Source organism: Gossypium hirsutum, chromosome D06, assembly GCF_007990345.1.
Source record: "Gossypium hirsutum isolate 1008001.06 chromosome D06, Gossypium_hirsutum_v2.1, whole genome shotgun sequence".
NCBI lineage: Eukaryota > Viridiplantae > Streptophyta > Magnoliopsida > Malvales > Malvaceae > Gossypium > Gossypium hirsutum.
The window spans coordinates 62,208,503-62,230,115 of record NC_053442.1 but is presented as its reverse complement, the minus strand read 5'-3'; the positions used below and the strand labels follow the sequence as shown (position 1 = coordinate 62,230,115).

Genomic DNA, 21,613 nt, shown 5'->3' with positions numbered 1-21,613 from the left:
TAACATGTTGGATCCTTGGGCGGGGAGGCAGCTCGGCCACGACTGGAATAATTGCCATTGTGCTTACTATTATGACCCCGTCCACGATTAGCGAAAGCAGAAGGCTGCCGACCGACAAAGTGGGCAACGGCAGTAAGATGAAGAGGCTCTTGAACAGCTTTCAATTGTAATTCCTCAGAAAGTAATAAGCCAAACAAATCATCAAAGGATGTTGACTGTAGTTTTGCCTCTAGATTGCGAACGAATGGTCGATAATCGGTACCAAGTCCTCGTAAAATATGATCGACAAGATCGTCTTCAAAAATAGCCGCATTTAGAGCCCCGAGTTGATCAAAAATCCATTTCACACGATCCATGTATATGACGATTGAATCATCGCCACAAGATAAGGCATGAAGAGAGCCTTTAAGGGTCCAGATTTGAGCCCGAGATTCGGAAGCAAAAGTTTGATGCAGCTTTGTCCAAGCTGCGAATGCGGTAATGGCTCCGACTACCTGAGATAGCACTGACTCAGACAACGAGCCAAGGATCCAGCTAATAACCATTTGGTCCTTAAGAAACCAGGGCTCATAGGCCGGGTTAGGAGCATTGTCAATGGTCTTGGGAGGAGCTGCTGTGCCGTCGACATGATGCATGAGTTTTTGGCTATATAAGAGAGGGGTCATTTGTGTTTTCCACAGGAGGTAATTAGAGGGAGTAAGCTTGATGGTGATTTGATTTGGCATGAAAGGTGGAGAGGAAACAGTCGAATTGGCCATGAGGAAAAAAAAAAGGAGAGGAGGCGGTGATTGAAACCTTTTTACTGGCAGTCTGATACCATGAAAGATAGTGATTTTGGTTTGTAAATTCAGCTCAATTGTATTCGACTATTGATAGCAAATATATACAAGATTACATCAGAGTGTTATCTACAGCTATTCACAATTTGAATTTGAATTTTAAGTAGAATAAGATCCTAAAGAATAGGAGTGATAACAAGTCTAGTTTGACTTGGTTAACTCTCAAGACATACTTGTCAAAAAGGCTCTCATAAAGAATTGCTAAACTCCCTGGTGGTGTGGCAGTCATTAAGGTTTGCAATCATGACGCAGTGTATACTGAAATTGAAATGCATAACTCAATGTTTTACCATACCCACATCTTTTTCTGCTTCAAATTGTTAAGAACTTTGCATCACAACTGTAGGTAGGAGTGCATACTGAGATGGAACTTGAAGACCGTAAACTAAGAATTGAAGATGCAAAGAATGTTGCATGTGCTGCCATGGATGAAGGGATAGTACCTGGTGGTGGTGCAACTTATATACACTTGTCAGAGTAGATTCACACAATAAAGAATTCAATGGAAGACTTAGATGAACAGATTGGTGCTGATATTGTAGCAAAAGTATGTGACTCCTTGAGATAACTTTATTCTGGAGTCAACCGTCTATTTGTATGTATTGAGAAATTATTGTCTATTGATTTTTCATTATCTTTTTTGTGTTATTTTTTGACAGTAATACCAATACCAAACACTCAAATTTTTCAAAAGCACTTCTCCAGAACACTTTTCAAAAGCACTTTTCAAAAATAATGAAGAACTGGCCCAAAATCTCAATATCTAATATATTATTATTATTATTATTATTATTATTATTAAAACCAACCACTAAATCTACCTTTGAGAAATTATTTATAAATATGAAATTATTGTATGTATTGAGAAATTATTGTCTATTGATTTTTCATTATCTTTTTGGTGATATTAGATTGATCACTGGATTAAATTTTGAAATTTTTTGTCTGATGGACTGTAGGCACTCCTTGCGCCTTCAAACAATTCCCTGGATTAAATATCAAGATATTAACTGGGCATATGAGAATATTATTGATTCAAAAAATGCACATGGTCGAGAAAGTGATGATGATGACGGTGAATCAAACAATACAAGTGGTTTTGAAATGAAATTAACAAGAGATGTTATAGCTTCTAGTTTAATGAATTCACTTTAAATTGTAAATGCTATTGTAAAATTTTTAGTATTTATATTTGGTATATAAATATTATCCCTTTTTAAAACTTTAATCTAAATATATGTAATATTTTAATTTGTTAGGTTTATATTTTCTATGTTATGTTAATATCTAATATGAGTTATATATTCAAATACATTTTAAAATAAAAATAATACAAATGTGTTAAAAGTACTAGTTAAAAATAAAAAAATTTAAAATAATATGTCTAATTACAAATATTTAATTATTATATTTAAATATTTAAATATAGTTTATAAATTCTAATTAAATTTAATAAATAATTAATATTAATTACTTAGAAATATTTAAAATTAATATTATATATTAAAATATTAACAATAAATTATTTATTATATTTTTGCTAAAATATCATAATATTATTTAATTTGAACATTATTTAAATACATATTTGTTACTTTATAATATCATGTCTAAAATGGACATTTTATTTTTCAAAAGTATTTTTTGACAGCAATACTAAACACTCAAAATTTTCAAAAGCACTTCTCCACAATACTTTTCAAAAGTAATTTTCAAAAACAATAAAGAACTGGCCCAAAATCTCAATATTATTATTATTATTATTAAAACCAACCACTAAATCTATTAATTAACCCTAAGAAAATTTCCCAAAGTTTAAAATAAAACAAAAAAAAAATTCAACTTTGTTGATACAATATTCAAACAGTACAGGACCATATGTTGAAACCTTGCCGATGAACCCCAGGCTCATCCTTATTATTAGTTCAGCAAAAATAACATATAAGTTAGGTGTTCAAAATCAAAGGTTGAAACAAAAATTAATAAAAATTTAAAGAAAAGAATTTGAGCACAAGACCTCAACACACAAATAAATTACTTATTCATTAAGTTAAATTAATTCACTTAATATAATTTTCACAATCCCAAATCAAAACAGAACAAGACCATTATTGGTTTCACTAATCCAATTTTTCTTAATCCTGTTTTTGAGATGTGACACCAACCTTTAAATTTATCAATATTATTGTACTTTTCATACATGCAAAATTTTAAAATGATTCGATATTTTTGTCATAGCGATCTAAAATGTTATATATATTAATATTTATTCAACAATTAAAAGTATTCTTAAATAAAACAAATAGTTAGAAATTTTAAATTTATGTTAAGTAATATGCACGATTTATTTAAATAAAATATTAAATATGACGTTTTTATCATTAAAATAATAATCATAGAAAAATATACGAAAAGGTGTAAACTACTTTGTCCATAATAGTCATTTTGCTTTCTTACTATAAATCCAAAATCTATCTTTTTGCCATTGCTTTGTTTGAATCCTAACACACATCTCACCACTAATTTTAATATCATCACCGTAGTAACTAATCTCACTGCTATAGTAATTAGTCTTATCGCCATCGCTTTTTTCAATCTCACAAGAATTAATCTTGTCTCCAAAGGCGATGACCAGAGCAGGTAGGGGTCGTGGCTAGACTAGATCATGGGCTCAATCGAGTTGGGATTTTAGGCCTATTTTCTAGGCTCAGGCCCTGCCCGAACCAAAAATGGGCCTAAAACTTTGTTCAAGCCCGACCTAGATAAAACAATGCCAAACTTGAGCATGGCCTGACCTGCCTATATTAAAATATTTTTTACTATTTATTATTTTAAAAAATATAATACATCAAATACATTAAAAATATTAAAATAAATGTTTCCCAACAAATTGAAAATACATTAAAAAAAGTGTTTATACTTAAATAACATTAAGATAGTTGTAACTTAGCAAGCAAATGTCTCTAAAATAGTAACAAAATTAACAATAAAACAATAGTTATACAATATCCAAACAGTAATAACAAATAAGTAACAATATAATAGCAAAACAACAATTAACAATAGGAAGGAAAATTTTTTAAGCAAATTCAAGTCAGGTTGGACCCGAGCAAAAAAATCTTACCTGAGGCTCGGCCCATTTGGAAAATAGGCATTATTTTTTGTCCTAGCCTATTTTTCGGACCTATATTTTGCCCAAACTCTCATTTTTCAAGAGGGCCATTAGGCTTGGAGGGTGACCAAACTCATAATCAAGTCTAATTGTGCCCTTAAAATAAAATTTACTCTTTATACCACTAAAATAGAAAACTATTATTTAAATCTCGCTAAAATCAATAAAATTATAAGTTAAACTTTGTATAATTACAATTTATTCCAAAAAAATATAAAATTTTGATTTAACAATTCTTTAATCTATATAGATACATAATTTAACTTTTAACCCTTAAAATCAATTTTGTAACCTCACCCCTACACCAACCTCACATTCAAATAGACCCTAATACATAGAAATCAGAAGCCAGGTAACACAATCACGATAGTAGGACCGACAGCACTTGCAGACGACGGCCAACGTGAGTCACGACCAAGATAAAAACATAAAGATGAGGTGGTGGACGAAGGCGAAGCAGATCATATCAGTGCTGTTATAATCATTTATCTTCGACCACCACCCTATATTTTCTATCCTTTATCGTCTCTGTCTGAAAAAGGAATACCTAGCTGCCTTTTGCTAGAGCTTTATTGCTTCAGTAGGAAACCACCTTGTCTTACACTTTGTCCATCACAACACCTGTCCTCCTCCCAATTCGGATTAATCACCCACTCTTTTATTTTAATTTATTTCATATTCAATATTATCAAATAATTCCATAACTCCAGAGTCACTCTTTTGTGCAGTACTGATATGCAAGTTCCTTGCACAAAATGTTTGCATATGCATGGATTTCGCATGCATTTTCCAAAATACAAAAGACAAACAAAAGTGTTGTACCTGCCTACCTACCTACCTACCTACATGTCGTCATCTTTATGGTCAGTACACGTGCTGTAAATTAGTGTGTATATATATAGGTTCTTTGTGAGACAGTGGAAGCACATTAATTCAACGGTACAAGCAACACAAAATAGTCAAATTAGCGAAGCAAGATGAGTAAGGGTACGAAGAGAGCAGTTCTGGTGGGATGCAACTACCCCAAGACCCAATTCAGCTTGCATGGATGCATCAATGATGTGAACGCCATAAGTGGTGTCCTCCTGAACATTGGGTTTAAGGAAAGCGATGTTAATGTCCTCACCGATGCGCCAGGGTCGCCGGTTCTGCCTACGGGTGCAAACATTAAGGATGCACTTAATAGAATGGTGAACAAGGCTAAAGCAGGAGATATCCTATTTTTCTACTTCAGTGGACATGGAACGCGCATTCCAATCTTTCAACCTGGCCAGCCTTTCAAGCAAGATGAAGCAATCGTGGCTTGTGATTTAAATCTTGTCACCGGTAGGTTTTTGTTTGAATTTATATATTTATTTTAGCAACATGTATTCATACCCTATATATACATGGTTTCTGCAGATGTGGACTTCAGACGTTTAGTTAACCGGCTACCAGAAGGAGCAAGCTTCACAATCCTATCAGATTCGTGCCACAGTGGGGGTCTCATTGAAAAAGAGAAAGAACAATTTGGTGGTCAGCATATGACGACAACAGTAAATACCGACAAGCCTAAACCGTCTAAGGCTAAGGGTAAGAGTCTTACTTTTGATATCATACATAGTGCGATAGATACAGCAGCAGGCATCCTACACGACGCAGCAAATGTTGGCCAAAAGATTTTCGGAATCTTCGGGAAAGATGTGAGTCTCAAATTCCATCCTCACTACGTAGATGGGTTAATGGTGTTGGATCCACTGGAGGAGGATGAAGGGATTTTATTAAGTGGGTGTGAAGCCAATGAGACATCATATGACCTGGTCTTGGAGAATAAAGCCTTTGGGGCGTTCACCGATGCTGTGGTTAACGTAATCAATCAGCACTGGGGTGCTGGAATAAGCAACAGAAACCTTGTGGTTGAGGCTGCCAAGATTTTGAAGAACAATGGATTCGAGCAGAACCCTTGCCTTTATTGCAGTGATGAGAATACAAACACACTTTTCTTGGGTGGCTTTGCTTAAATTTCTGATCAAAATGCTGGTGCTCAGGCTGTCAGTGTCGTCAATAATAACGTGCTTATGTTTTGCACTACTACTAGAATAAGTTTGACAGCCTGTTGACTTATATCTACCTACAGCTGTTTTCTTATGCATCTCTGCGTTTGTTATGTGTGAAATTCTAGTGTATAAATAAATAAAAGTTTTTATTGTCTTATTTAGAGTTTTTTTTAATTTTATAAGTAAGGTTAAGGGAGGTTCCAGATTGTGAAACTCAGGGTGTCCGAATGCATTAGGAGCGGTCTGTGGTAAATATGACACGCTCCAATTCAAGATCTTTAATTTGGAAGAGATCCTTTTCGGTTAGAGACAAAAGATATATGCGGATAAATTTCAACCAGTAAGGATGTGTATTTGTTCCAATAGAGTGAAAAAATTATTTTTTTTACAATATAATAAATTCTATATTACATTACATAAATTTAAAATTAGATATTTTTGAAAATTCATTCAAAGAAAAATAAGAGAAAATAAAGATACTTCAGTATGAAAAACTTGAATAATTAATTTACTTATTTAGGTCTCAAAAATGATTATTTAAGAATCTTTTTTAATTTTTTATATATTCTTTAGATTTTTTTTAATTTTTATAAACATTTGGAATTTTTTTGTAATTTTTGTTGAGAGAGAGATCAATTTGCTCATTTTCAAAATTGACAGGGGCCAAAAGTGTATTTACACCACTCTACTATTTGAGTTATTCAAATTGTAAAATTTAACCCGACTTCAATCCAAAACTAGAATTACTTATCCTAGTTTACTAAAAACAAATTAAATAACTCGAATAACTAAATTCAATTAACTCGAAATTTAATTTTTCTAAATCAATCGAGTTTTACTCACTCCTATCCATCACTATGAGCCAATCAACAAGGTGTTTATAGTGGATTCATTAGGTGAGGAGGTTTGGAATGCAGGTTCCAGAAGCTCGAGGCATTCATAGAGTGATTGAAAATGTTTACCTTGGGAGAACTGTTAACAAATTTAATTTAATGTTTTTATTTATAATATTTGTTTTATTTCGTTACTTGCAAATAGTATTTAATATTTTGTTTACATTATTTAGGTGTATAAAGAAATATATTTGTTAACACATCTCATTATTGATTTTAATCTCATCACTATCACTATTTTCAATCTCATTGGAATTAATCTCGTTGCTAGAGGCAATGACTAGAGCAGGTAGGGCTCATGGCTAGACCTGATCATGGACCAAGTTGACTTGAAAAATGAATCTAAAATTTTGTCCAAGCCTAGCTTAGGTAAAATTGCTAAACTTGAGCTCGACCTGGCTCGCCCGTATTAAATTTTTTATATTATTTTTTATTTAAAAATATAAATACACTAAAAATATTAAAATAAATATTTTCTAACCAATTAAAATATTATATTTAAATAGCATAAGGTAGTTGCAATTAGCCAGTAAATATCTCTAAAATAGTAGCAAAATTAATAATAAAACAAAGTTATACAATATCCAGATAATAACACCAAAATAATAGTAAAATGATAACAAAACAACATTAAATAGCACCAATAAATTCTTTTTAAGCAAATCTGGGTCAGGCTAAGCTCAAACAGAAAAATCTTACTCAAGGCTCGACTCGTGTAGAAACGGGTCTTATTTTTTGTCTAAGTCTTTTTTTCAGGCCTATATTTTTATCTAAATCCTTTCACTTTTTAGACAAATGTTCAAGTAGTCGTCCATAATCAGATATAGTCATGACCCCTTAAAATGAAAATTACTCTTTATACCCCATAAAATAAAAAATTGTTATTTTGATCAAAGTCTACGAAATTATAAATTAAACATTATAAAATTACAATTTTTCCAAAAAATAATAAAATTTTAATTCAACACCTCTAAAAACTATAGAAATCAAAGGCTAGGCAACAGAATCACGATTGTAGGACCGACAGCACTTGCAGACGAAGGCCAACGTGAGTCACGACCAAGATAAAAACATAAAGATGAGGTGATGGACGAAGGCGAAGCAGATCATATCAGTGTTGTTATAATCATTTATCTTCGACCACCACCCTATATGTTCTATATTTTTATCTTCTTCGTCTGAAAAGGAATACCTAGCTGCCTTTTGCTAGAGCTTTCTTGCTTCTGTTGGAAACCACCTTGTCTTCCTCTTTGTCCATCACAACACCTGTCCTTCTCCCAATTCGGATTAATCACCCACTCCATATGTTGATTTCTTATTAGAGGTCAAATATATCAAAGTATTGAAACACCCTCAATCGAAGCGAACTATTTTTCATATCATATGGTGGTTGCGATGGTTGCGCAGACGTCGACTTGGGGCACTTGATTCAGCAAGTACCAAGTAGATTAATTAAGCTTCACAATCGTTTCTGATTCCTGCCACAGTGGTGGTCTGATTGATAAAAGTAAAGAACAAATTGGACCCCATAGTACTCTAAGGGGTATAGCACCATCTGTTGATTACAGGACTACGGGCATTTCCATTGAAACATTATATTAGAGCCTACAAACAGCAGCCAATGTCATGAGCACGACGTCAAGCTTCTTGGACACAACATCAGTTGCCAATGCCATCAACACTAGAACATATAATATGTTGGAACGGTAATAAACATAACTCAAATACTAATTTTTTATTACACACAAATAAACACAATACAAATATAAACTCTTTTTTCTCTCTATACTAGCTGCTGCTAGTTTTTCCTTTTTATACAAATCACAACACCTTTCTTTCTTTTTTTTCCTCTCAAGCTCACTAACGTTTTCACACACACTCATTTAATTTTAATTTCATAAGACTCTACTTACATATTTATAAGCATAGTAAACCGACTTAAACTTTATCAAGCCTTGCCGTCTAAGACTATTCAAGCTGCTGTCATCATTATCCTTTATCATTTGTGCTGGCCAATTTACAAAGTGGCAGCCACTTTTGCAATTCAATTTCAAGCCATTTTGGATAGAAATTCTTTGGCTGCAATTTTTATGCCGACTTTGAAAGTCGGTTTGTTTTTTAACACTTCCCCTTGAACTTTTCATTCCAAGCTTTTCTTTGAGTTTATAGAATATGTCCGCTTTCAATGGTTTCGTAAAAATATTCGCCAATTAATCTTCTAATTTGGAGTAAGCTAACTCTACATTTTTATTTTTCACTTGCTCTCGAATAAAATGATACTTTGTATCGATATGCTTGCTTCGACTATGACACACTGAATTCTTTACAAGAGATATTATGGACTTGTTGTCAACATAAATTGTAATTAGACCTTCTTGTATAATAGTTAATTCACCTAAAATATTCTTTAACCAAATTGCTTGAGACGTGCATGTTGCAACATCCATGAATTTTGCCTCACATGTTGAGATGGCTACTGTTTGTTACTTTTTCGATGACCATGAAAATGCCGCGGAGCCAATATGGAATAAATATCTGGATGTGTTTTTGCGATCATCCAAGTCACCACCATAATCACTATCTAAATAACCAACCAATTTTGAACTTTGTGAGTGTGTATAAAATAAACCATGATCCATCATACCTGTGATGTGTCTCAAAATTTTCTTTGCTGCAATCAGGTGATCTTGTTTTGGCTTCTCCATGTATTTGCTAACTATTCCCACTACGTACATGATGTATGGCCGTGTGATAGTCAAGTACCTTAAACTTCCAATGATACTTTTAAACAACGTTGGATTTACTGACTCTCTGGATGAACCAACACTTAATTTCATGCCTGGTTCTACGGGCGTGGCTACTGGCTTGCAATCTTTCATTCTGAATTTTCTTAAAATATGTTCCGCATACTTTTTTTGAGACACAAATGTTCCATCTTTCATTTGGTTCACTTCGACTCCAAGAAAGTATGACATTTCACCTGTCACTTCAAAATCTTTAGTCATAACTTTCTTAAAGTCATTGAATATACCTGGATTGTTTCCTATGAAAATCATATCATCCACATATAAGCACACGATCATGATGTCACCAACTTTATTTTTCTTCGTATATAGAGCATGCTCGTATGGGCTTTTCATGAACCCGTTCTTCTAAAAGTATTCATCTATTCTTGTGTTCTATGCTCTCAGGGCTTGCTTCAGTCTATATAAAGATTTCTTCAAGTGATAAACTTTGTCTTCTTGTCCTTGTTTGCTATATCCAGGTGGTTGTTCAATGTAGACTTCTTCTTCCAGGTAGTCATTAAGGAATGCTGACTTCACGTTCATCTGATTAAATTTTCCATTTATTTTATGCTGCAATTGCCATGAGAAGTCTTATAGTATCAATTCTGGCGACCGAAGTAATTACTTCATCATATTCCACACCGTATCTTTGCTTGTAGCCTTTTGCAACTAGTCTTGCTTTGTATTTCTCCATTTTTCCTTCTTTGTTGGTCTTCGTCTTGTACACCCATTTGATTCCAATTGGACTATGTCCTTCTAGTAGACTTGTTAGCTCCCATATGTCATTTCTTCTTATCGCTGTAATTTCTTCATCCATTGCCTTTTTCCATCTAACATCTTCAATTGCATCTTTATATGTTATTGGATCATATTCTGTCATTATATAGAATAATGAATAATCGAGTGTTGTTTCTATGGGTTCTGTAACATCATAAATATCGCGTAAACTATGCATTCTTGCAGGTGCTTCCTCTAAGTTGCTGGTACTGCTGCTGGTTGGTGATGATGATGTTGTAAGAGTTGTTGCAACAGGACTTGGAGGAGGGCTTTGATCGTTTCCTTGTTCTTGATTAATAAAGTCGCCGTCTTTGTGATCACTGAAAATTAATCTTTCAATTTTCCTCTCTTTTTCGCTCCATCTCTAGTAATCAGCTTCATCGAATTCAACATCTCTTGAAATAATAACTTTCTTAGTGAGAGTGTTGTATAACCTATTTGTCTCGCTTCTCTTTTCATAACCAATGAAAATACATTTTACTCATTTAGTGTCAACCTTCTTTCTCATCTGGTCAGTAACATAAGCATATACGATGCATCCAAAAATCTTAAAATGTTCGATTCTTGGCTTCTGATTGCTCCAAGCTTCGTTTGGCGTCTTGTATTTCGCACTTTTTGTTGGACGCTGTTTCAACAAATAAACAGCACATTGAACAGCATCAGCCTAGAAAGTTCTTGGTAAATGCTTACATTTAACCATGCTTCTTGCCATATCAAGAATAATGCAGTTCTTTCTTTCAGTGACTCCATTTTGTTGTGGCGTGTACGTAGTTGTCAACTGGTGAATAATTTCGTGCTCCTTGCAGAAGCTTTCAATTAGCTTTGAAGTATACTAATCACCTCTATCAGTTCTGAGTATCTTAATGAAATGTCCACTTTGTTTTTCTACCAGGGCTTTGAACTTGATAAACTTGTCAAATGCTTTTGATTTTGTTTTAAGAAGATATATCCAACTTTTTCCGCTAAAATCATCAATAAAAGTAACATAGTACCTGTTTCCACCAAGTGATGGTATATTAAAAGGGCCTGCTATGTCAGAGTGCACGATCTCCAATAGTCTCCTAGCTCGTCGAATTTTTTCGACTTCAAAACTCTGTCTGTGTTGTTTTCCTTTAATGCAGGCTTCACACAGTTGATCAGAAGGATTAAGTTCTGCAGCCCGTTAACCATATTTTCTTTTAACAATAGCTTCGGACCAGAAAATCCAAGATTCCCGAACCTTAAATGCCATAACCATGAATCATTTTTAATTGCGTTCTTCATACATTTCACCTCTCCAGATTCAATGTCAATAGTAAACAAACGGTTAGGCGTCATATCAACTTGGACAATTAATTCACCACTCTTATTTTTAAGGCGAGCATGCAATCCTTCATATGTACTTCATATCCTTTTTCTAGAAGCTGTCCAAGGTAGGGGTGAGCAAAACTCGATTCGACTCGAAAAAATCAAAAGAAATTCGAATTTCGAGTTAAACGAATCGAGTTATTCGAGTTAATCGAGTTATTCAAATCAACTCGAATTTTTTTTTCAAATTTCGAGTTCGAATCGAGTTGAGTTTTTGAATTCGAATAACTCAAATAATTCGAATATCAAATTATAATATTTTACATTTTTACCCCAAACTCCCAAACTTTTTTACTTTTCCCTCAAAACTTTTACTCCTTCCCACTTTCCCCCCAAAACTTTTACTCTCCTCCCCTCCCAACCCCTCAATCTACCCAAAATCCATTTCCCACCAAAATTTTACTCTCCCATTTACTTTTTCTCAAAATTTTACTCCCCAAAACCCTCAAACCTTTTATTTTCCCCCAAAATTTTTACTCCCTCTCACTTTTCCCCTAAAACTTTTATTCCCTTCCCATCCCACCTCCCATCTACCCCAAACCCTCCCCTCTCCAATTTTTTTTTAATATTTTCCCTCCTAAATTTTACTCCCCCTATTTACTTTCCCTCAAACTTTTATTCCCCAAAACTTTTTATTTTCCCCCTAAACTTTTACTTCTCACCCTTTACTCTCAAATAAAAAATCAAAATTATCCAAAAAAAATCACTAAACATAAATAGTAATAATTTTATTTATATCTACTATTTATATTAATAAATTAAATTTCACATTTTATATTATTTATATTATTGAATTGTTTAGTCATATTGAATATTTATATTAAAATTGAATTATTAATTATGCCATAAAATATTCGTATTAAAATTTTATATTGGTATCAATTTCAAATTTTATTTTTAAAATAACTTTTATTAAAAAAAATTATATTTTTACATTCAATATATTTTTTTAATTCCAAAATACATCGTGACAAGAATTTGAAGATAATTGAAACAACTAAGCAAGCAGAGAAGCTAACTAATATATAAAAAATTAATAAATAAATTATGAGGTGATGAAAGTTAATAAAAAATTTGATTAAGGTGGACAAATTTTATTAGGATGGGTGACAGTGGTTACAAGGACCCAAAATTATTTTTTAAAATTTAACTCGAACAAATATATTCGATTCGATTCGATTCGATTCGATTCGAATTCCATCTCACTCAACTCGATTCGAAAAAACTAAATGTGCTGCAGGCCTATACCGTATTTTACGAACGGAAGGTGGTTTGAAATCTATGATAGTTGTTGATACTGGTGGGCAGCAGGCGACACCCATGGTGGGAAGACCCGTCTTTTGAACCGTTGCTTCCGCACATTGAGACAGGTCAGGGGCGGCTATTGGGGCTGCCAATGCAAATGGGTCACCACCAAGAAGGTTGGTTGCACCATAAAAACTTCCTCCAAGGCCTAGAAGGATATCCCTCCTATCGAACCTATTGAGAGAGGAGTCTGCATTGTTGGCTTTGCACGACACTACTTTCTTGGAAACAAAGTTGAAAAGCTTTTTCTTCCTAAATATGGAACCTCGACATGTTTTGGAGAAATTGGGAAGAGTGATGAAAGTTGATGGGAAATTGGCAGTGGAAGCCATAGCTAAATAGCTTGACTTGATTGTGTGATGATGATTAAACTAAGAAAGCATGGAATTTGTAGCGAAAATCGATGGGGTTGGATCCTTTGTCATTATTCATGTGCAAAAGGAAGGAAAAAGAAAACGTTGAACAAATCAGTATTCTGGATAACGTGGTGTTTTATCCACAATTTTTATTTGGTTTTTTTAGTGCAAATAATCGTAAAATTTTATGGTTGCAGACGGATTCACATGATTTCATGCAACAAATTTTCACGTGGATCATTCTTGGAAAGGTGACAAAACGTGAAAAACGTTTGAAATCGTCGGTATATATATACACCCTGTCTATACAGGGACGGGCCGCACGGAAAATTATTATTATTTTAGATTTTCTTGAAGCTCTTTTAAAATTATAAGTTAATGATAAAATACATTTTGACCCTCTAGAGATAAAAATGTCCCACCTTAGTCCTTTTGAAATTCTAAATTAATAAGTATATACAAAAATAAAATTATACTTTCATCCTTTTAAAATTTTATAATTGAATTTTGACCCAAAAATAAACTTCTGACTTCATCCCTATGTTTATATAGGGATGACACCCCCAATAGCCCCCAAAGTGGACAATTTTCTATTTAAGCTCTTTACAATTTATAAAATTTTAAATTACTAATGGTAAAATTGTACTTTGGTCAACCAAAAATGATAAAATTTTGATTTAATCCTTTAAAAATTATAAATGTCGAAACCATTTTTTATTTTGAAAAATGGGGTTGGCTTGGATTTTGAAAAGAAAAAAAAAGAAAATGGGAGTCGCCACTAATCCTTTTTATTTAAGTGTGATCGGGTCACCTCAAAAAGTGGTTATTTTTAATAAGCAATTTGACTTTATTAAAACAACGATTTTGGTCTACGAAATTCAGAAAAACGGGTTCGGGAGTCGGTTACGTACGAGGAAGGATTAGCACCCTCGTAACGCCCAAAAATTGGTACCTAGTTAATTAATTAATGTCTTAATGTCAAAAATTGAAAACTTTGAAGAGATTTAAAATACGATCTTTTGTTTTTTTTTTTAACTTATATAAAACAAGTTACTCGATAAAACCCTCTCATTTCGAAAAGAGAAAATGTCACACCCAATGAGTTAGGGCATGATATTTCACTTCCTCAAAAACAAGCTTGTCCAAAAAAAACTCGTGCAATAAAATTTAAAAGGATATTCAATTGTTTAAGTCAGATGAAGAAATCGCAGCCCAATACGTTAGGGCACAATTTCTCAAAATTCTAAACATTGAATATTACCTTTATTATTTTTAGAAAAAAAAATCCTCATCTCGAGAAAACAACATGTCATATCCAATGCGTTAGGACACAACGTATTGAATTCTCGATAATGAGCTTTTTATTTATGTTTTGATTAAAGAGCATTCTCGATTATTCAGATTCAACGAAAGATTTGGAACCCAATACGTTAGGGCTCAATCTTCTCGAAGATTCCAAATATCGAGTATTGCCTTTATTTTTCAAAATTTTCTCTTTATACAAATTTGGGTACAATTATATAATGGAGTACTAACAATTGTAATAATATAAATATAAATAGCATGATCAAGAACAATAATAATAATAATAATAATAATAATGAAAAGATAAATAAAAAAACAAATCAATCATGTATACACAATATCAAGTAAATAAACAAATAAAACCGAAACATTTAAAGAATATAATAATGGTCATGTGAATAAAGAAATAAATAAACATCAAGTAAAGCAATAATAATAATAAAGAAAATAGATAAAAATTATAAAATATAAATATATATATATATATGTACATTTAAGAAAAATATATATGGTTGTGAATTATAAAAAAATAAATATATATAAATATACATATTTTAATATGTAAAAAAAATATAAGTATGTATATAAAATTATGAAACATAGAAAATATATAAAAGTATGTGTATATATATTTATAAAAAATTAAAAAATGTGTACGTATATGTATATATTATAAAACGTATGTATGTATACAGGCATATATATAATAAATTTTGAAATTTAAAGGCATAAAAAAGTAAATAATAATGATACAAGATTAATGATGCCACATAATAGTATTAATAATATTAAAATAATTAATTTAATAAAAAATAATAATAAATAGAGGATTAAATAGCATCAATAATAAAAGACCAATGAATTTAAAACAAAGAGTATAAAATAAAAAATATAAGGCAAAATAAAATGTAAACAAATTTGAAAATAATGAATTTGAAAATGAATAAAAAGGGAAAAAAAAGATTTGAAATGAACAATATACAAATCAATAGATAAATTATACACAAATCAACAAAATAAGAACAAGCCACAGAAAATAAGAACGCAAGAGAAAGAGAAATTTAAGTGAATACTTTTAAGAATTATTATTACTCCCACTCCCCCCTTTTACAATGAAGGGAGAGGCCTCTATTTATAGTTGAGCCTCCCCAAATCCAACGGTACAGATCAATTACATCAACGGCTAAGATTAAATGGTATCTACAAATTAAATCTCTAAGATTACAAAATCATATCTTCTAAGATTGCATATCATATCTAAGATTGCATATATCATATCTAAGATTGCATATCCTTAAAGATTATGTTTCCATAAGCTTGTAGATGGACCTTTAACATTTTCAAGTAATGGGCCATTCCGATCGGGCCAAATGATATAATTTTGTACTGGACTTAGACTTTGTTTTATTATTTTGGGTTTATTATTTTTTTGTGAGTCCGAGCTAAAATTGGGTATTACAATAAACATATATGCTATTAAATTGGTGAAATTGTATTTTCACTATCGTTAAAATAAACAATTTAATTCCACCCCCTCCCCAAAAAATGAAATTTCCTGGCTTCACCCCTAAGCTAATTATTATTTTAGTCCCTTGAAGTTTTTAAAATCATAAGTTAGTTTAATTGTAAAAATACACTTTGGCACTCTAAGATGAAATTTTTCCAATTTAATCCCTTCAAAATTCTAAATTAACAGGCATATACAAAGATAAAATTATACTTTAGCCCCCAATGATTTTTTTGTGTTTCTTTTTATTTATTAAAAATATATTTTTATTTGATATAATTGATGTAAAATAATATCATCCAAATCATTTAATATAATTAAAAATATTAATTATTTCAATAATTAAAATATTACAAAATAAAATATTATATTTTTTCAAAAAATTATATTTAAAAGATTAAAATTATTTAAATAAAAAAATTAAATTAAGTGAAGCGGGGAGAAGATAGATATATCCAATATCTATGGAGCTAGTAATGGTAGTGTTCAAGATCATACACCCATGATGGAGCATGGCAGATATTAGGACTAAGCATACCAACTGTAGAGCGGTGATGGAATTGACAATATCCACCCCGCCTAACTTAATTACCATCCCTATATACTTTATCATGCACATTTGTATGTGTTACAAGTTAAAGATTACACAATCGAATTAAATGAATAATTTTATTATTTTTTAATTATTTTTAATATTTATTTAAATTTAATATTATATTTATTTTTTATCAAATCAATCAATTCTCACTTATGTTGGTTTTCTATAAATGAAATTTTTAACATTATTTTAAGTTAGATTTAAGTTTAGTGGCATCAAAATAAGATAGTGTGAAAGGATATTATTGACTCTACCAAAGGAGAAATTGTACCTGAACTTGAGAATTGATGCATAGTTTGATGTACATGCAAATTGACTTCATGTTTTACTAATTACATATTTTACACGTGTGTTTATTTTTAATTTAAAAATAATATACATTTTTCATATAATTAATATTAAGTGTTTCTTATAATTAAATATGACTGATCATCAAGAATATTGAGTGAATAATAATACAACATCAAACCTCGTTATTGAATGAAACAAAGGCATAATGATTTATTTGGCCTCAACTTTATAAAAAAAAAGTCATTTTATTCCTCAATTTAATTTTTCATCTCTTTTAGCCATTGAACTTGCATTATTTGTCAAATTACCTCAAAATAGATGGAAAAAGTAATGTCGGTTAACTTTGCTAACATGGCATCCATGTGAAAGTCCACGTGTATCTCACATAAGCAATTAATTGATTTTTAAAAAATTAAAATATTAAAAAAATATTTCTTGTATTTTTAATAATTTTTTACTTTTTTTACTTTTTTATATTTAAAAAATTAATTAATTTCTAACGTGACATTTATGTGGATTGAAAGAAGTTAACTTTTTCATCCAATTTAGGGTGGTTTGACAAACAATGCAAGTTTAAGGGCTAAAAGAGGTAGAAAATTAAATGAAGGGTTAAAATAATTTTTTTATAAAGTTGGAGGGTCAAAAAAATCATTATGCCTAAAAAAATAGTGACAAACATATAAATAAATCCGAGTAGCTTTGTTTAAACCATAATTAAATAATAATTAATTATAAATAAATACTAATAACCTAAACTCTAAACTTAAAAGACCCTAAATCCTAAAACCTAGACCCAAGAGTTATTAGTAGTTATTTATAATAATTACTAAATTATATTTGATTATGTTTGTTGAGGCAAAATGTGTTGAGAATTGCTGAGTGGCACTCGATAGTGCCAACTACAGATTGCCATTGAAGTGGTTAAATACTTAATTACCTTATTTGCTTTGGTAATTTAGCGAAGAAAATAGTTGGACCTGGTTATGTGCTATTTAATTGAAGATTTTTTTGGTCCATCTATGGAAACTAAATCTTAGCTTTTGAAAATTAGATTGGATTGGAGTGAATCAAATAAACCCTTGGAATATGGAGGATCAATCAAGATTTAATGATTTATTTTGTAACTTTTTGAAGTTAAATGACCAAAATGTAAACATATTAATAATTTAATGATCTTTGGTGTAGTTTACCCTAAATAATAAAATATAAATTGATATTATAAATATCCAATCCCTTATACCACCTTACCAATATTAGCTTCCCCACTACCACATGTATACTGCCTACCGACACTTTCAACATATTGTACCACCTGCTCGCTACCTGCCACTTTCAGTCCACCTTGATTTATCTGTTTCCGTCTCCTTCCCCTTTGTCTTGCTTCTTGTCTCCTATCAACGCCCTTAATTCTTACCTTTTCCATGCCTTAAATATGTTAGAACTTTTTCGGCTTTTTTATTTTAATCCAGGAAATCATCAACCATATAATTAGAGAAATAGGTCAAAGACCATATTACATCAAGGTGGTGAAGACCACTGTGCAGGATATTGCAGAGCACGAGAATAGGGCCGAGAGGCGCACGGCTATGCCCTAATGAAAAAACTCTCCAAATGAGAGAGCAAAGAAGCGTACAAGAGGCGCTTGGAGATGAGCACTCATTCAGGCTCAAGTTTGAGCAATTTTTTATTTTTATTTTTAGGAGGAGATAGATTAAACAGGACCCAACTCACTACGTTTGAAGGTTTTTTTTTTTTTTTAAAGTAAGCTGGAAATTTTATTTCTAGTAAAAATAAATTAAATAAATATACAACTATTGATACGTCCACTGAAAATAGTAATATAACCTGATAGAATTCATTAAAACAAAACAAAAAATTAAAAGTATTTATTAAGATTGAAACAAAATTAAAACCAGATGAATCCACAACTAAATTCCATTGCCAGCAAGCAAACTGAAAACGTCTCTATTCAATTCTTCAGAAAATAATCACTTTAATCGATCAAGAAAGAGAGAATCGGAGTTCAAGAGTCGATAGTATCTCCGCTACCAAGACCAAGTATCACTAATTGAGCGGATCCACCCATCGTCGATCCATTACTGCAGCGTTTTCGACACCCACCGAGGTTTCCTCCATCTAGTGCATGGAACAAGAATATGACTACCCTATACTGACGAGCGTACATGTGCGGAGTTGTTAAATCGACACGGTACAAATCGAAAAGTTAGTTCTCGGACCTATTGCTTTTTGCCTTAATATCCTTCACAATAATACTAACCGTTGAGTCGTCATCCATAGAAGATTGAAGCTTCTTATTAGGCCTGGTCAGGTCAAGTTGCAGTTAAGCTTTTTTTCTGGTTTAGCTCGTCTAAAAAACTTGTTTTATTGTTTAAAATAATAAAATATTAAACATATATTTTATATTAATTTTTATAATCAAATTCAAATTTAAAAATATTTTGATTACTTAAATTCTATTTTGGTTTGGTCTCGGCTCGAGACATAAAACCTTTGCCGAAACCAATTTATGGATAAGTCTAGTTCTTATTACTTTTTTTTTTTTGAATTTTTGAAATAATTTATATTTTTTTTGAATTTTTAATTTAATTTTGAATTTTAAATAATGCATTTCATAATTTTTAGTAAACCTTTTACGATTTTTTATTGAAAATAAGAAAAAATTTTAATTTTTAATTTTTAAAAAATATTTTTATGTACTTTTAATGTGTAAGAATTAAATTGACAATCACCACATCAATAATAGGGACGAAAAATATGGTATTGGCAAGTATCGTTGGAGGCCCAATGTGGTGAATTCTCGACAATGTCGAAGGTTTGGAAAGGAGTTGTGGAAGTTAGAAGACACGAAGGGATGGACAAAATGTTAGGTGAAGGAAGCTTTATATGGTGCGTCGGCAGTGGGAGATCAGTTTCATTTTGGATGGATCATTGGATTGGACTGTGTGCTTTGAAAGACAGATTCCCCAGACTTTCTTCTTGGTTTTGAAGAAAAATATCACGGTGGACGAGGCTTGGGATGATCTTCACAAGGGTGAAAGATTTTTCAAAAGAGATTTGTTTGAACAGGAGAGGGTGTCTGCAATGGAGTTGTGGCAGATTTTCAAACGGGTCTCTTTAAATGAGAACAAGGCAGATCAGTTAATGTGGGAGGTGGACAGCAAAGGGAAATGTACTGTGAAGAAAGTTGTGTTTTCTCTTGATTGTGAGGTTCTTTGGCGCATCAAAAGGTGTGGTTTTCTTTCATTTGGAAGCTATGCGTTCCAACAAAGGTGCAACGCTTCCTATGGCTGTTATTCCAAAATGGCATACCTTCAAAATGCATTTTTAAGGGATCGAGGTATTCCAACAGTTAATGGTCGTGTTAATTGTTCTTGGTGCAATGAAGCTGAAGAGAATTGCGATAAATTTTTTCTTTCGTTCTTCCTCTTGGAAAGCTTAGGGACTGTTTTTTCAATGGTGGGGTGTTATGTGGGTGATTCCTTGGAATGTCAGTGATTTTGTGTACGTTGCTGCATGTTTGGAAGATCGAATGTTAAGAGGAAGTGGCTTCTTGCTTGTGGCGCTATGTTATGGTCATTGTGGCTAGCTAGGAATGAATTAATACTTAATGGAAAAGAGTGGATTGCTGAAGAGATCATTTTCCTTTGCAAAATGCGATCTATTTGTTGGATTAGAACCATTATTGGTGGTAAGTGAGCTTGGTTGGTGGCATGAACCATGGTTTGAGAATGGTCGGTTGAAAGGGGGCAACATCCTTTCCTTGCAGATGGAGGAGTCGTCTCTTCATTTTTATTTTATGTCTTGTATTCAGAGTGAAGAAAGGCTTGGGGGATGGTGTGGGGCGATTGTTGGGGTTGATTTATGGCCCCTTGGAGTGGATGGGATTGTTTGCAACGGAGTGTAAGGCTGTTCGTCGACAGAAGTTAGTGATTGGGCTGCCTACTGATGATATGGTGTAGATGTTGAAGTATGCTGGAAATGCCCAAGGGTGAATGTTGGATTAAGAAAATTATATATTATTCATGAACTATATAAAATTCTTAATTTCTTGCATAAATATATGTAATTATTTATTGTGATTCCAACTCAAATTAAATATAATTCATATAAAGGTTTAATCAACATGGTGAAATTTCAAAACAGAATTAATCACCGACATCTCAACCTTGAGCGAATCAATTTTAAGTATTGTTGGTATTACTAGGCATTATAAAGGAAGAAAAATAAATAAATAAAATATATAAAGAGAGAAATAATGTAAAATAAATAGAAAAAGTTAAAACAATTAAAAGTTTATATGAAGTGACAATCTATAATTGGTTGTAATTTTTTTAACGAATATAATATTTTGGTGTAAAATGGTGATGGAAGAATAGTTTA

General features: G+C 31.8%; 1 protein-coding gene across 1 annotated transcript; it reads left to right on the top strand.

Annotated features, from left to right (window-relative positions):
- The first annotated feature begins 4,929 nt into the window (after positions 1–4,929).
- On the top strand, positions 4,930–6,204 carry LOC107941602 (metacaspase-9). The gene is made up of 2 exons (XM_041096107.1): positions 4,930–5,337; positions 5,413–6,204. Exons 1-2 carry the CDS (start codon positions 4,989–4,991, stop codon positions 6,009–6,011), a joined length of 948 nt encoding a protein of 315 aa, XP_040952041.1. The 5' UTR covers positions 4,930–4,988; the 3' UTR covers positions 6,012–6,204.
- Positions 6,205–21,613: the final 15,409 nt, after the last annotated feature.